General features: G+C 45.7%; 1 protein-coding gene across 2 annotated transcripts in view; it reads right to left on the reverse strand.

Moving 5' to 3' along the window:
• PRKCZ (protein kinase C zeta) overlaps positions 1 to 16,077 on the reverse strand; it is an 820,696-nt gene that overhangs the window by 168,510 nt on the left and 636,109 nt on the right. For both annotated transcript variants that reach the window (XM_085609332.1, XM_085609338.1), the window contains 2 exons: positions 5,893 to 5,945; positions 5,210 to 5,398 (listed from right to left, as the gene is read on the reverse strand). In XM_085609332.1, coding sequence (XP_085465458.1) covers positions 5,210 to 5,398; positions 5,893 to 5,945 — 242 coding nt within the window. The remainder of the gene's footprint in view (positions 1 to 5,209; positions 5,399 to 5,892; positions 5,946 to 16,077) is intronic.

The following is a 16,077-nucleotide window of genomic DNA, read 5'->3' on the forward strand; positions in this document are numbered from 1 at the left end:
GATGATCACTTTAACTGTCGTTTTTCTGAGTGAATTTTTCTTTTCTTTTTTTAAGGTTGAGTTCTTAGCACAAATAACATTTTAGCCTCTGTTTTTTCAGTGATACATATATACATATATATATATATATATTCACAGAAAAAAACAAAGGTAAAAGTAACATCATAGTTAGGTAAATAATCCAGTGGCAACATTAACGTTTTGAACAAAAAAAAAAAAAAACATAGAAATTCTCCAGTTATAGTTAGCACAGCGAACTATACCTTGCGCTCCGCCATGCACTGCTTATGACCTCACATATTACACCAGTAATGACATGTTTAATGACATCATTTATAACATCACTGATGACATCTCAAATTACATCACCTATTAGCCTTATCAGGCCTTGGGACCACCCCCCAGGGCCACTAATTAAGTTGAGGGGCAATAGTCTATGTGCACCCCGAGCCATTTACTGCCCAGGCGACCCCATTCCCTGGGGCCAAAGTAGATTTTAATGGGAGAGGGGCCGTGCAGCCCCCCCCCCCCCCCCGAGCCTTTAAAAAGGCCCCTACCCCCAAGGCCATGTTTTATTTTTAAAGGGGAGGGGGATCCTTTTGGCCCTCCTCCCCAAGTCTTATTAGGCCCTGGGGACCCCATCTCCCAGGGCAGTTTTTTTTTTAAATAGGGGGGTGGGGCCGCATGGCCCCCTACCCAGCCTTATTAGGCCCTGGGAACTCCATTCCCCAGGGCTTCTTATTAATTTAAAAAGGAGGAGGCCGTGGGCCCCATCCCCCGCGGGTCCAAAATATATTTTACAGGGATGGGAGCCACGGGTTCCCCCTTCAGTGAGCCATATTTGGCCCTGGAGACCCCATCCCCCAGGGCCTAATACATTGTTTCAAGGTGGGTATCTATCTATCTATCTATCTATCTATCTATCTATCTATCTATCTATCTATCTATCTATCTATCTATCTATCGATCTAGTGCTAGTGTGAATAAGAAAACTGTAGCTGATGCATTTTTTTTTAATCAACAAGAATTTCAGCGGGTAAGGAGCTTGGCAGGGAAGCCCAATATGATTAGATACCTCAACCTAACTGAAACTGAGTGGCCCAAAGATTATATCCGATGTTCTTGCAGTCAATGGGAATACTGTTTGCTGTTTCGTCTGAGATCGGATACTATGAAATATCTGCTTTGCTTCCCAATGAGTTTTGATCATAATCTTGAAGCCACGTCATGTCCCTGCAATGGTGTATCTGGCAAAACAATGCTTCATTTGATATTTTTCTGTAAATTGTATGCTAGGTACACCAGACACTTTTAAACTGCATTTAAAAAAAAAACTGTTTCAATATTGCCCAATGTAGCCCCTCTTTTAGATTTTTATTGTTATTAACTAATGAGGAAGCTGTTTTGCACGTTTGGTCCTTCATAAAATCTGTTGTACGTGCACTTAAGTCTATGCTGTCTTAAATCGTGATGCTATTTTATAACCTCACTGTGTTTTTATTGTATTTCTATGCATATATTTTATTCTTATGCTATGAATTGTATTTTGTATGCTTGTTTTGCACTATGTGATCCGGTTATGGATGCTTAATACCTCTGAATAAATTTGATTGAATTGAGTATATATATATATATATATTTCACTGTGGAACAAAACCAAAGGTTAAAGTGATGTTATAGCTAGGTGAAAAACGTAAGTTAATACGTAACATTTCAAACTCAAAACAACACAGAAATTCACCACTTATAGTTCACTAAGCTAGCTAGAACTTGTGCACCCACCATGCTTAGTGTAGTATTCAATTATGCTATCCATGATGTCATCAATTATGTAATTAAACATGTCATGAGTGATGCAATCTTTGAGGTCATAGGCATATCATAAAGGGGGCACAAGTTCAAGTGAGCTTAGAAAACTATAACTGGTGAATCTCAGTGGATTTTTTTATTTTAAAATGGTATATTCTTACTGACATTTTCACCTAACTATAACGTCACTAACATTTTTTTCTAGTGAATTTCTGACAATATTTTTTAATGTAAAGTAAGATATTATTACCATACCCAACTATAAGGTCACTTTAACTTTTAGGCCGCTCAGTGACTTTTGAGGTTTTTTTTTAATGTACAGTAAAATCTTATTCCCATACCCAATCCCAAGCAGACGGCCAACTCATGAGGGACTCTGAGGGGCCAATTGTCAATATATCTCACTTTTTTTTTTTTAAACCTTAATTTTTCCAAAACTACTCAACAGATTTACACCAAATCACAAAAAGCACACTTTCTGGGTAAAGAGCTGGCTTTTTGTCAATTCTGGTATAATTCTGTTCAGCTGTTTTTTATCGTTGCCTATGGAAATTGAAAATTACTTTGGGAAATTGGTTTTTGGGACCTCCCTTTTTCTCGCCTACTGATTGATGGATCCTGAAACTTTCCAGAAGGAGCTGAGATAAGGGAACTTTTTTCCCTGTGGGATTCTTCCTCCAAGGTTAAAAAAAAAGAAAAGCGGCTGGACAGGAACCAAATTTAATATGATGGTCAATTTTTACTCAAGGATTGTGCTTTTGTTGGTTTGGTGTAAATCTGTCCAGTAGTTTTTGATAAATTAAAATTAAAAAAGAAGTTCATGTTGGGAACGAAGAGGTTACATTTCAGAAAGCTTTATGTATATTTAAACGAGTAAGGCTTTGCATATCCCCTTGAATCCAGCAATTCAAATACTAATTCAGTCCTATTGGCCAAGGGAGCTTTTTATCTCCCTTTGGCCATTTCGTTTTCTGGAACGGGTGCTGGAATGATCCACCTGGCTGGGCAATATAGAGTGAAAATGATGCGGCCACCACTTCAGGACACAGGACTCGGTCCCGTTTCCTGAAAATAAAATAAAGAGGGCATCTAAATGGGCATTGTAACCATGCCCTGACCAGCAGGCTCTTGTGGGGGGCAAAAAGGGATGTTACTTGTGTTCTGACATTTAAAAAAAGTTTTCCCTCTCACAGGATTTGCAGATCCTTTCCAACTCCAAGCGTGGCTCTCTGGCACTGCATATCCAAAGTTTGTGTCTGCAGAACTGTCAAACTTCGTCATTCTGGTAGACCACCATCAAGGTGAGCATCTCCGACAGCAGGACAATGCTGCACCTGGCCAAAGGTGGTACAGCATCAACCATCTATCTATCTATCCACCCAATAGACCACCACCAGGGTCAGCTTCATGGACTGATGGACCCGGTGTGCCTGCCCAAAGGAGGTACGTCAAGCTTCCCCACTACTTGGCAGTCAGTCAAAAGAAGTCTAAAAATAAAAAGCAAACAAAAACAAAATTGACTGCCTGTTGTGGGCTCTCTGCAGGTGAGGTGTTATCATTGACCCCTGATGTGTAAAGTCAAAGGCCGTGAATAATGAAGGCAGGATGATTGTGTAAGGTGGGTCGCATGACATGATTCGTAGCCAGGCCTTACAGCCCACCCTCCCACCCCCACAATGTGCGGCATTTAGCCCCTTGGTTTCAACCCCATTGTGAAAAATCTAAAGCCATACTTTGTGGAGGTTGAACACCTGTGAGGATGGGTCGTAGTACCTAGCCAGAATTCAGGCCTTGTGTGCCACCTTTCGCAGCACAAAACCAAAGTATGCACGTGAATGTTGTTGCTCTGACCCTGGCACGCAATGTCCTTTGGTATACACCTACTGCATACAGCTTAAGTAGACGTACAGTGGAGTACGGCCATTGGTGTAGATTTGGAAACAGGGTTTGCATACACAATCCTCTGAATAGTTTGGGTACGGGGTCTTGCATGATAGCTCGTCAACCCCTCCTTCACATGTGTAAACATCGTGTCCAGTACGCGTCAAGTTGTGCACAGTGACTGCAGACATTTCCTAGGATGCACAGTCGAGAGACAAAGAAGCAGGCAGAAAATGTACCCAACTCAATCCTGTGGAGCAGCGAGTCACTAGTAAAATGCAGTTGAGAGGGAAAAGCGCCAAGAAATGCACAAGCATAAACAGTGGGGATCCAAGGGAAGGAGGACAGGAAAGGTGCATACTGCACAAGATTGTGTTTAATTCAACAACAGACAGGTTATCAGTCACGAACTGGATGAAACTTCTGTTTCTTATACCATCACAACCACCCGTATCCATGAAGTAGAGGTGAATGCAAATGGTGTACATATTGGATAGAGAAGGTGTCTGTTACATCTAAGGAAAATTAAGGTTTTCACAGAATCCAATATGCAGACTCACGCGGAGACAGTGCCAATTTACACGGTATCTCTTCCGCACAAGAACCTGCATGTCTCCACTGGCCACCAGTACACCTCTACCTTACAGAAGGAATCTTGCTCTGTAATACTCCACGCAAATGGCTATGTGTATGGGAAACTGGACCTATTCGTCATAACTTAGTCCACGTCCTAAAATTTGCTGCGTCTCTAGTCTTTATTACAAATCAAATTGAATTCTATTTTGTATTAACTTTACATAAATATTGCTAATTAACAATTAAAAATAAATAGGTTATCGTACTTCTGATGTAGTGACTTCCAATGCAGTGACCGTGATGTAATGACTCCTTATGTACTCACCGGCGATGTAGTGACTTACACAGTCACAATGCCCTTCCTTAGCCCCCAATCCTGGTGCTCTACCCTAGTGACATTCATTTATCCAGAAATATGCCCAATTTCTTCCACTCTTCTGGTTATCACTCGTGCATCTGGAATTTGTATGTAACCAGAAATATTTAAATTTGTAGCTCATTGTCTTAAATCACTATATGCAAGGCTTTCTTCCTATATTTTGGTAACCTCTTCTGCTACATGAACTGCTGGGTAAGCTAAATTACATGGATTCTTTTCCACCGCTTCTGCCTTCCTGATAGCGAGTCACTCCCAACACAGGGCCTTTTGAGGGGCTTTCTGATTAATTCTTGAGGACACTAATCAGAGCCAGATCCAGAAGCAGTTTTCACTGTAATGAAGTGACAATGTCCAAAACGAAACAAAAGGTAGCATAGATATGGAAACAAAAACAACAAAATGGGATACAACATGCTGCACGCAAACCTTTCAAAGAGATGGAATGGTCCGTTGTATATGCATTTAAAGCTTAAACTCCTATAGAGGAACAGAGCACTGAAACAGACAAACAATGGAGGTAAACACGCTAAATTCTTAATAGGTATATAGTAGTCGAACCCTTACCTCATCATCATGGACTAATTCCTTTTTCACAACTTTCATAGCATATATCTGCTCATTCTTTTTTAACCGTACTAAAAGAACTTTGGCATAGCTTCCTCGTCCAATGACTCGGATTAGATCAAAATCATGCAGGCCAAGCCCCTGGGAGATCTTGATTCCCTCCATCCCTTCAATGACCGGCTTGATGTCCTGCAAAGTCAATAAAGGAGGACACTGGATTAATCATAAAGCACTTCGGCGCTGGGGTTTGATTGGCCCAGTCCCACTCGTTCAGTCTATTGCCCCCCCCCACCACCCATTTATTATCACCCCCCCCCCCCCCCCCCCCATCCTACACAACGAGCACAGGCCTCACTGAGCACCAAAACAAAAGGATCAAGAGGAGAAAGGAGTGAAGATTATAGTGGGAGAGATACAAGGAGGAAGATTTGATATTATATTTATATGGAAAATATCACATGAAAGTCACCTGAAACGAAACCTTTTTTGAACGCTGGAACCGCACCCTTTCCACTAGTGTCATATAGTTCACAACCACTCCAAAATGTCGCCAAAACTCTTTAGCCCATAATGAATGACAGAAACGCCTTAAATATTTGACCCAAAGTTAACTATTATTTGCAGCACATTGCTAAACTGTGAGAAACAAAACCCCTAATTGTCAATCGACATATTTTGCTCACCTCGGAATCATCTTTGTTGTTGTCAAGTTTTCGGCTGGACGAAATATAAGAAACTAAGGACAAAAAAACACAAACAGTTGTGTGTTTACTAGAACCTCATATTAATAAAGACCGTTTTCAGCACATGTATCACATTATCCACATTCTATGCCTCAAAAGATCATCTGCTGACAAGATGTACAGGTTACTTTACTCGGGTTTAGTACCTTCGTCAAGAGATGGACTGGACGATGCTACAGAGCTGGAAGGTGCTTTAAAATGTCCTCCACAATGTTAAACCATGCAAGCGAGCTAAGAGGGTTGCGAGTGGTGGTCAGGGGTGGGATTGGGGTGAAAAGCTCCACAAGTGTTTAAAACAAAGTGGACAAACAATTCACTTTGGAATAGCGCCATTTTCTAATTATTTTGATGACAATGTCATCATTTTTATAGGTGGTTAGGAAGTGCCACTTTAAAAAACGTCCAATATTTAAGGAACACAAGAGGAGTAATTCTCCAAAGCTGGACATCTTGTGTGAGTGCCTATATTGCATAGAAACCACTTGTCTGCCACCCACTGGGTCTAAGGAATGCTCAGCCCTTGGCAACCCCCAGCCTAAAGCAGGTTCCTCTTTGTAAAGTATGGTCAGTTTCGCTCATAATGGCACGAAGAACACACAACAGTGAACATGCTATTTACATGTGGCAGCATTTTTTGCAACATACTGCCTTCTCATTAGAATGTTAAAAAATTGTGAAATAAAAGATTAGTTACCTTTAACCAAAGTTCTTCGGCATCACTAGCTTTCATAGTTTCAAATGGCGTTACTCATTTCTCATAATCAGGCTTGGGAACCTTGCTTTATTTAGGATATGTATACAGAACACATAAAACAACCCACTCACCTTCATTTTTTGGGCTTCTCTTATGTGGCCGCTGAGGTAGAGAGACAATATTACCTGCTTCCAGAGGATATCAATGGCCATAATTAGGCTCTACCAAGATTGTGACTTCTATTTGAAACCACAAAGATTTTAAACTCTGGAGAACTACACTTACTGGTACATAACTTTGGAACCTCCCGCTGTCTGTGGATCTTGCACAGATTTGTGTGATTACAACAATAAACCAGTGCACAGTCATAGACAACAAGGAGTGAGTAAACACCATAATGAAAGAGCAGTGGAAGCTCTACTGAAGCCTCAAGGTGCTTTTGTTCCTATCACAGACAATGTTGCCATTCATCATCAGAATGGTACACGGGTTGTTATGGCAAATGTCAATGGAAGAACATATTAATGTTGCCTGTTTTGAAAAGCCTTGCCCTTTGGAATTGGGCAAGGATAATAAACAATAACCCTTAGTACTGTCCATACAGTAGCTAAGAGCTCTCTTTCAATTCATCGTGTGTTTCAGCTGGCAGGCTCCTAGAAAATGGGTTAAGGGCACAGTTTAATTCATATGGAACTCAGAACGGACCTGAAGGTCAAATGTTGGGTCTGCATTCAGGATCGCTTTGTCCTTAAAGCATCTGGTATTAGGTTATTCATGTGAGGATACTTGCAACAAATTGACATGTATCACAAATAATCAAAAGGAGCAACGTGGGTCTAAAGATTACAGGTTTTAGATCCCCTTGCACATTGTGTTAAATGGCTATTCCATATATATCGAGAGAAAGAGCCAAGTTTGCTTCCGGGTGGTCTTTAGACTTGAGAGATGGGTACATGCAGAATGATTAAAGGCAGAATGGAAAAGTTATTAACAACCCTCTAGTGAATAACGAGATAATCCCTTAAAATAACAAAGGTGTCTAACTTGAAATTTTCAGGCTTTAGAAAACCCCACTAGGTGTGGCTTCAAAAGAGTGTAGTGGTATCGTAACAAGTGATGGGAGCAGACCTATGGATGCAGACCCCACACCATCCACAACACAGAATAGTTTGCATTTTTGGACTATGCTTGTCTGGCTGGAGCTCTCCATGTGATCCAAAGATACTTGCTGCAATCATGAAATAGCAAGGTAGCAAACAATATAAGATCCAGGAATCATAGTGTCAGGTTTTGAAGAGGTGGTGTAATATCTGTGCTTGCTCTCAAGGCAACAGGGTCTGCTCTGAATCTGCAAGTCTACAGAGTAGAAATGGCGAACAAGCCTGTTAACCAAATCACACAGGCCTAAACGGCAACTTTTCCCTCATTGATCAAGCTACTATAGTCACTTCATTTGATGCATTCCCCTGTGCTCGTTTGCAAATTTTGATCTCTGTCTTCTTCACTTCACTGAGATGAATCTGAGAAGTAGTTTCACTATCACATACGTGACACATTCGTGCTCTCCTCACAGCCCCATTCCAGCACAAATGTAGTGGAGACTCTATGGTCGAGCAAATCAAGTACCTAATAGATCTGTTTACCACAACAGCCGGGACCTATGCTCGCATGCATCATCTCTGTGGAGGTACAATACATTCCACATCAATTATAGCCATATTAAAGTAGTACACAACTCCCATAGAGAGGTAATACATGGTAAGTCTGCCACAGACTAGTTAACATATCAACTGGTACAGATAGAATTCCAAGAAAATCTAACTCAAACTACATTCCGGAGTGAAACGCTTGTCCCAGTGTGGTAAAAGATACCACACCTTCCCTTGCTTTTCTGATTACTAAAAAGGACTTGCAAGCTTGGGAATTTCTTTTTCTCTACTGTGGTAAACATATACGCTCCAGATGCTGCAAACATTTTTTCATGATTCAGCGGAGGACTATTTGGGTGGGATCTGGAATCACTCAGTCCTAACATGGCACAAACATGTTGAGTTGTTTGAAAGTTGAGTCGTTTGCCTACCATAGCTTCCTAGACTCCAAGTTCCATGTATGCTGTCTAGAGCGCTGTGACATTTATGAGCAGAAGCTTTTTTGGGGATGTTTGATGTCCTTTTGTTACCATATTTTCAAGATGTGCTCCCAGCCTGAGAGTGATACGTTCATGACCAGTCACTTGGAAATCAGTCCCTAAGGAGGTATGGTTGCACTGAGATTGATCTGCTTTCGGTACCAGCTTGGAGTATATTTTAATGTTGGTCTCATTATGCCCTGATCCTTTCAACTAAGTGATAATAACTGCTACAGAGCAACCAGCTGCTTATAAGTTCCTGTGTTAAGTGTGTAATCAAAACCAAAGAAATGCTGAAGTATGTTTTTAACAGGGATGTGTTCATGGGCACAGCACATGTTTAACAGCCGTGGGAGAAGTAACAATACCTAAACTGGTGCCACTAATGTTCTTTTAATGGCTGTAGGCAAGTGTTCATAGAGGAGTTGCCCTTTTGATGTGGGATCGAACACTGGAGTTCAACCTTAAAAATGCATCAGTCCCACAAAGAGCCATGGTTACGTACAAACTCATCGTCAATAGACTTCTGTTTTAGACACTCCTACATACGACACTAGCAGATAGCTCACAGAGAGTCTATGCTGCTCACTAGTACCATTCACATAGATCTCAATCATCTGCGGGTTGGAAAGAAGCTTCTTGTCTGCGTCCAGACGCAGATGTGATTGCAAGTGGAACACTAGTGGGTCCAAAAGATGGTGCTTGCCTTCCACCATCGAGTCTATACACAAGAAGGCTTTAGTTTGGCACTACTCCATCATAGCTTCCAGGGTTGACTGTATTCCGGCCAAACCATAATGGTTGCTGCTAGGCCATAATCTTATAGTCTTGCTTTCTTGGTGTTTGAAATGTTAGCATTCTCAGAGCTGTGCCTCACTGAGACTAAACTCTTCTGGTATGCTCTTTTTTGAGACAGTAGGTCTTCAGAAGCAGACTTGAGAACAGGCTCTAACAGAGAAGATCCTGTGACACAATGGGAGAGATGGAGGTACCCCAATGTACACCTTCTGTAGTCATCAAAATAAACACACAAAAGCCAATTTTGGCCCCTACCAAATCCCGTTTCAAAAACATTTTTCCAGAAAACCCTATTTGGATTACAAGGAAATATACCATGATCCTAGAGTGCAAATTAGATTGGATGAGGAAGCCACACCCACTAGTTGTGGCATGCTTTAACATCGGTGACCTCATCCCTCCCTGGTAAGATGGTACTACCAGGGCGGACTCAATCTCAACAAGAGGAAGTTCTTAAAAAAAGTTAAATGAACACAGGGAGCGGACACCTAGCTTTACCTACAGATAAGGTGATAAAGATAAGGTGAGGCAGCAGCGAACTGACTCTGTGCCTAAGCGTGGCACGCCCAAACCCGCAAGACAACAGTCTGAACCAGCAACCAGGTGATCCTGCAGAACATGTTCTGTCCACCCCCACGGGCACATTCTACTCACTAGACCTCCACCTCACGGTTGAAGGAGAGGGCGCCGGGAGCCCAACTGACTGGCGATCATATGCGGCACCTAATTCTGGCTGGCAACTAAGGTAGTGCGACGCTGCCAGCACTTACAACTGCGCCAGAGCGAAGGTGGCATACTTCTGCAGTATATGCCCACAGAGTGGGAGCAGCAGCACAAGCGAAGACACGCTTAAAGACGAGCCACCGGCTTCCTGTGACGTCCCAGGTAACTGCAGGGCGACCCCGAAGAGGTGAAGTGCGGTCTCTAGGGAGGAAACGAGTGGGCGGCAGAAAAACCGTAAGGCCGCGTGTGGACGCTGTGCCCGCAGGCAGGCGGCGGTGATTACTGCCTTCCGGCCCCCCCCCCCTTTGAGTACTTGATCAAGATAACCAACCGACCAGGCACAATGGGAGGCCGGGGACAGCGCACAGTACCCAGTGATAAACTGGGCAAATATGCTTATCATAAAGACCAGATAGAGATGCCCTCTGTGACTGCGACAAGTGGAGGTGAACCGCAGACCGAACAATCCAAAAAGGTCACCCTGAAGGATGTAATTGCTGCTATACAGCAGATGCAAACCTCCATAGGCTCGGTATCTACAGATTTAACATTATCACGTGCCGATGTCTCCAAAATGAGTACACGTCTTACGGACGTGGAAACTACCACGGTAGCGCTTTCCACGGACACAGTGGCATTACAGCGGTAGGTGAGAAAACTGGAACTGGCACAGAAACAAATGGCAGACAAACTTGACAATCAGGAAGGTCGCTCGAGAAGGAATAATGTACGCCTGGTTGGGGTACCGGAGAGTATAAGGGGGCTGGCCCTGGATCTATTTGTAGAAGACCTTATTAAAAACCACCTGCAACCACGTGGACTGTCCAGTTTCTTCTCGGTGGAAAGGGCGCACCGCATATCCGGGGGAAGGCCCTGCCCGGGAGCCCCCCCCCCCAGACTAATACTGGCACGCATATTCAACTTTAGAGACCGAGGTACAATTCTACAGGCGGCGCGCATTGCCCCCGCTAAAAGTTGAAAACTGTACCGTGACGATGTATTCTGATTACACGGCGGCGGTGACCAAGCAACGCCGGAATTTCTTGGACGTTAAAAAAGAACTGCACAAACGAGAACTTAAATACGCTATGCTATACCCGGTAAAATTGAGTGTGGTAGCAGAAGCAAAGACCTGGTTCTTTGAGACGCCAAAGGATGCCCACGACTGGTTGGAAGGATGGCGCCCTGCCGGGGGACAAGAAGACAGGGATCGCAACCAAAACAAAAAACCCACAACGCTGGCACAACCATGCACGAAAGAACTGGTAGTTTTACATCCGCCGTGCAGGGAGGCAGGGAGGGGGGATGGGGGTAAAGTACAGTTTAAATGGGTTATGGTTTTTTTTTTTTACAGTATAGAAATATGGTGCAATATGGGGAGACTCACAGGAAGGCAATACAACGTGCATCTCACAAAACATTCCTCACTCCTACATAGACGATGCTAACTGAGAGATGAATAGAAGCCCAGATTGACGATCCGGCCTCACAGCCCTCAATCACTCAGACGGCATATCGCTCCCTTGCAATAATGTCTTGGAATGTGAATGGTCTAGGCAACAAAATAAAGAGGGGACCGGTTCTACAGTACATCAAACGTAAGGGCCCAGTAGTAGCACTGCTCCAAGAGTCGCACCTGACGGGATCGACCTGTAAGGCCTTGGATAGATGGGGATATAAGTTGGTGGTGCACTCTGAGTTTACCTCTGGCTCCCGGGGAGTGGGAATTCTAATAAACAAACTTTTCCCACTGATAATGACTGGGTCCTGGACGGATGATCAGGGAAGATTTGCTGCGATAGCCTGCCAATGGGAGGGGCGATCTTATAACCTAGTATCGGTCTATATCCCCCCCTCGCTTCATCAGACAGCTTTCCCAGCTCTGAGAAAATTTTTATTATCACTACCACAGGGCGAACTGATAGCGAGAGGCGATTTTAATGCAACGATGGATGGCAACCCTCCAGGGATCCCAGGGGAGCAAACTCTAAATTGGTAGAATTTATTGACGCACTAGGTCTTGTAGATGTCTGGCGTGCCAGGCACCCGCTTGAGAGACAATATACCTTCCACTCCGGGGTCCACAATAGTCTTTCCAGACTTGACTATTTATTTACACTGGCAACAGGGCAGATGGGGGATTAGGGAGATCTCACACTTTTCCAGGGGTATTTCGGACCATTCCCCGGTACACATCCCTATCTCCGGGACGGAGCCGTATGTTTCCCCTCTACCCATGTTATCTAAAAGACCGCATGATTAGTAAAGGCCTAATGAAAATGACAGAGCATTATTTTGCCGAGAATCAACATTCAGTCTCATCCCCGACGACGCTGTGGGAGGCATATAAGACGGTATTGAGGGGTCAGGCCATCTCCTTGGTTGCTAGACACAAACAGGTTCATAGGCAACAGATCGAGGACTTGGAGCAAGAGGTATCCAGGGCAGAAACTGCCCATGTCACAGACAATAGTGAGACCACGGAACACAGAGTAAAATAAGCGAAACAGGAATACAGGGCCTATGCATGGGTAGAGGCGAAAACAAAACTCACCAACACGCTACATACTGTCTACGAACAGGGAGATAAGGCAGGCAAGCTCTTGGTCTGGCTTGACAAAAAGGAAAGAGCTAGCAGATGGGTGGCACAAATCCGATTAGACAATGGGATGCGGACTACAGACCCACAGCAAATAGTGGACGCCTTAGCAGGACACTTGGCTCAAATCCTTTACCCCAACGGCGGACCGTACAGCGTTCTTCTCGATTGAACGAGCCCACAGGGTGCCGGCCCGGAAGCCCATCCCTGGAGCGCCCCCTCGACCACTGCTCGCTAAATTCCTGCATTTTCGCGATCGTGACGCTGTACTTCGAGCGGCACGACAGGCGGCGCCACTCCGAATAGAGGACAAGCAGGTAATGATTTTCCCGGACTATGCTCGAGCGGTGCAACAGCAGCGATCCACTTTTCTGGACGTAAAGCGGAGACTGCGGGATAACAACATGCAGTATGCTTTACTCTATCCAGCTCGCCTCAAGGTTCTCTACAAGGGCTCTTCAGTCTTTTTCACGACCGCCGAGGCGGCGCACGATTGGGCGGATCAGCACTGCACACGGACGCCCGATGCCCACCCCAGAAACGGCTCGCCCTATAACACGTTCCGAGCCAAAAAGCGCCCCATGAAGCCTCGTCACACGGAGAGGAAAGTAGTTTCTGGCGCCCACGACTCGCCGGACCTGGAGCAGATCATGAAGGAGAGGCGGGGGGCGCTACAGGCGGTTATTCATCTCCGATCCACCCAACATACCGACTCCATTGATCGCCCTCCACACATCTTCTCCTCAGAGGGTGAAAATGACAGTGATGACACCGCATCGGGGATGGGCTCCGTGATGCCCTCTGGGGTCACTCCACAAACGGCAGAAGGACTGTTGGATGGACAGGCGTGCCCCTCCCCACCATGAGGCACCCAAGAACGCTAGACTGTCTACTTTGTATCCTTATGAGTAATAGTCAATATTCATCCACCATCACAAATGTTGAGCTTGGCACATCCCTAGTGACGCGTAATGATCCTTCTCCCATGCCTACTAGACGCATCGGCGCGCAGCTTCAGGTCGCCACCCCCCAACATATAGAACAGGTTCATTCTCCCGGCGTTACAGGGAGACGTTTGGACACACCGTCTCTCGGACGATGAGTCCTTTGCATTGGGACTGTTTCCCGTTCCCCAGCATACCGTTTATTTCCCAGTTCTTACACATCCCACACGTCATGGCACCCTACACTTGCAAGACCAAGCGCCCCAGCAGCCGGGATCACTGGTCCGTTATTCAGCAGCAGCGCGGCGAACCCCTAGGCCCCCACACACCGACCACTCGGGTCGGCGTTTCCCTTGGCCTGCACACTAACCGTATTACCCATGGCACGGAGGACGAGTGTAGCAGATGTTAACATACTAACGTTAAATGCGCGCGGTCTTCACACTCCCCGCAAGCGTTATGCGACCTATGCCTATGCGAAGCGCCAGGCGGCCTCCATACTTCTAGTGCAAGAAACCCATTTGAATGCAACAGAGGTGGGCAGGGTACAGGCGAAATGGCGGGGCCTCGTCTGCGCCACAACCTATTCATCATTTGCCCGCGGCGTGATGATCTGGGTTCGACCGGGTACTCCCTTCCAGGAGCTCCAGCGGGTGGTAGACGGGGAGGGTAGGTTTGTCCTGTTGGAGGGCCTGCTCGACGGCCAGACCGTCCTACTGGGAAGCATATACGCTCCGAATGTTGACCAGGATAAGTTTTGGGACAGACTCACAAAAATCCTAGCCCAATTCACACATGTACCTTGGATACTCGGGGGAGATTACAATTGTATTCTGGATCCCGGATTAGATCGCTCCTTCCCTCCATTGCCACGTTCCCCTACTTACAGACAAATTGATAGATTTAAGGCATGGGTAGCGCACTGGTCACTCACAGATGCATGGCGATTGCACCACCCTCATACGCGCATGTACTCCTTCTACTCTGCTCCTCACAATCTCCGAGTCAGGCTGGACCGGTTCTTATGCACGGCAGCGGTGCTCCCTCAGGTCCGTCACACAGACTACCTGGGTAGAGTCATATCCGACCATGATGCGCATGTGCTGAGTCTTCAATGGAGACCCCCACACCCCCCTGTCCCAACATGGCGCCTCCCACGCGATTGTCTGGCGGACCCGGTCTTCACACACGAACAAGAGTGTAGTATCAGAGAATACTTTGCCCGAAACGCGGGGTCAGCATCCTCCACCCTGATCGAGTGGGACAGTTTTAAGGTGGTGGCCAGGGGAGACTGCATTCAACAGCGCGTCGGGGTGAAGCGTACCCTGGAACAGGCCCTCGATAAGGCTGAGAAACGGCTTGCTAACGCCACAAAACTCACTGATCAATCGGTGGCAGTGGTGACGCAGCTTGCCCATGCCAAGTCGGAATATCAGGGAGCGTGCGCGGATATGCGGCGATACAACTTTCGGGCATATGCGACTCGAATGCACAAAGACCGTGACAAGACGGGCTCGCTGCTGGCGTGGCTGGCTAAACAAGACACGGAGATGCGACCCATCACGTCCATAACTACGCAGCACGGCGTCTTGGTACACTCCCAGGACGAGATTCTTCAAGAATTCCGTCAATATTACTCGGAGGTCTATGATAGCCCTCGAGAGTGGAGTCAAGGGACGATCGATCGCTTCCTTGACCCTCTCCCTCTCCCTCGGATATCTGCTGCAGAGAAAACTGACCTGGACACGGCAATACATACCTCAGAGATCACACATGCCATACGTACATTGGCTCGACACAAAGCCCCTGGCTTGGACGGGTTCCCGCTAGAATACTATGCCACCTTCGCTTCGCTGCTGACCCCCCGTCTTTCGATGGTACTGGACACAGCACTACGCGCGGGCGAATTGCCCAGATCCATGAGAGAATCGGTAATTGTCACTTTCCCGAAGCCCAACCGCGATCCACAGCTGTTGGCTTCTTATCGGCCTATAACGCTCCTCACAGCAGACTGTAAAATTTTGGGGAAAATATTGGCAGAAAGATACTCCCGGGTGATACGTCCATTAGTACACATTGACCAATGTGGATTTGTTCCGGGCAGGAACACCTCCCAGAACATACGACGTCTGTTCCATATCCAGGATCAGATTGGTGACCGCTACCCCAGAGCGGTGTGTCTGATCTTGGACCTCGAGAAGGCCTTCGACACCCTGACGTGGCAGTACCTGTTCTCGGT

The sequence above is a fragment of the Triturus cristatus genome, chromosome 1_2 (genome assembly GCF_964204655.1).
Source record: "Triturus cristatus chromosome 1_2, aTriCri1.1, whole genome shotgun sequence".
NCBI lineage: Eukaryota > Metazoa > Chordata > Amphibia > Caudata > Salamandridae > Triturus > Triturus cristatus.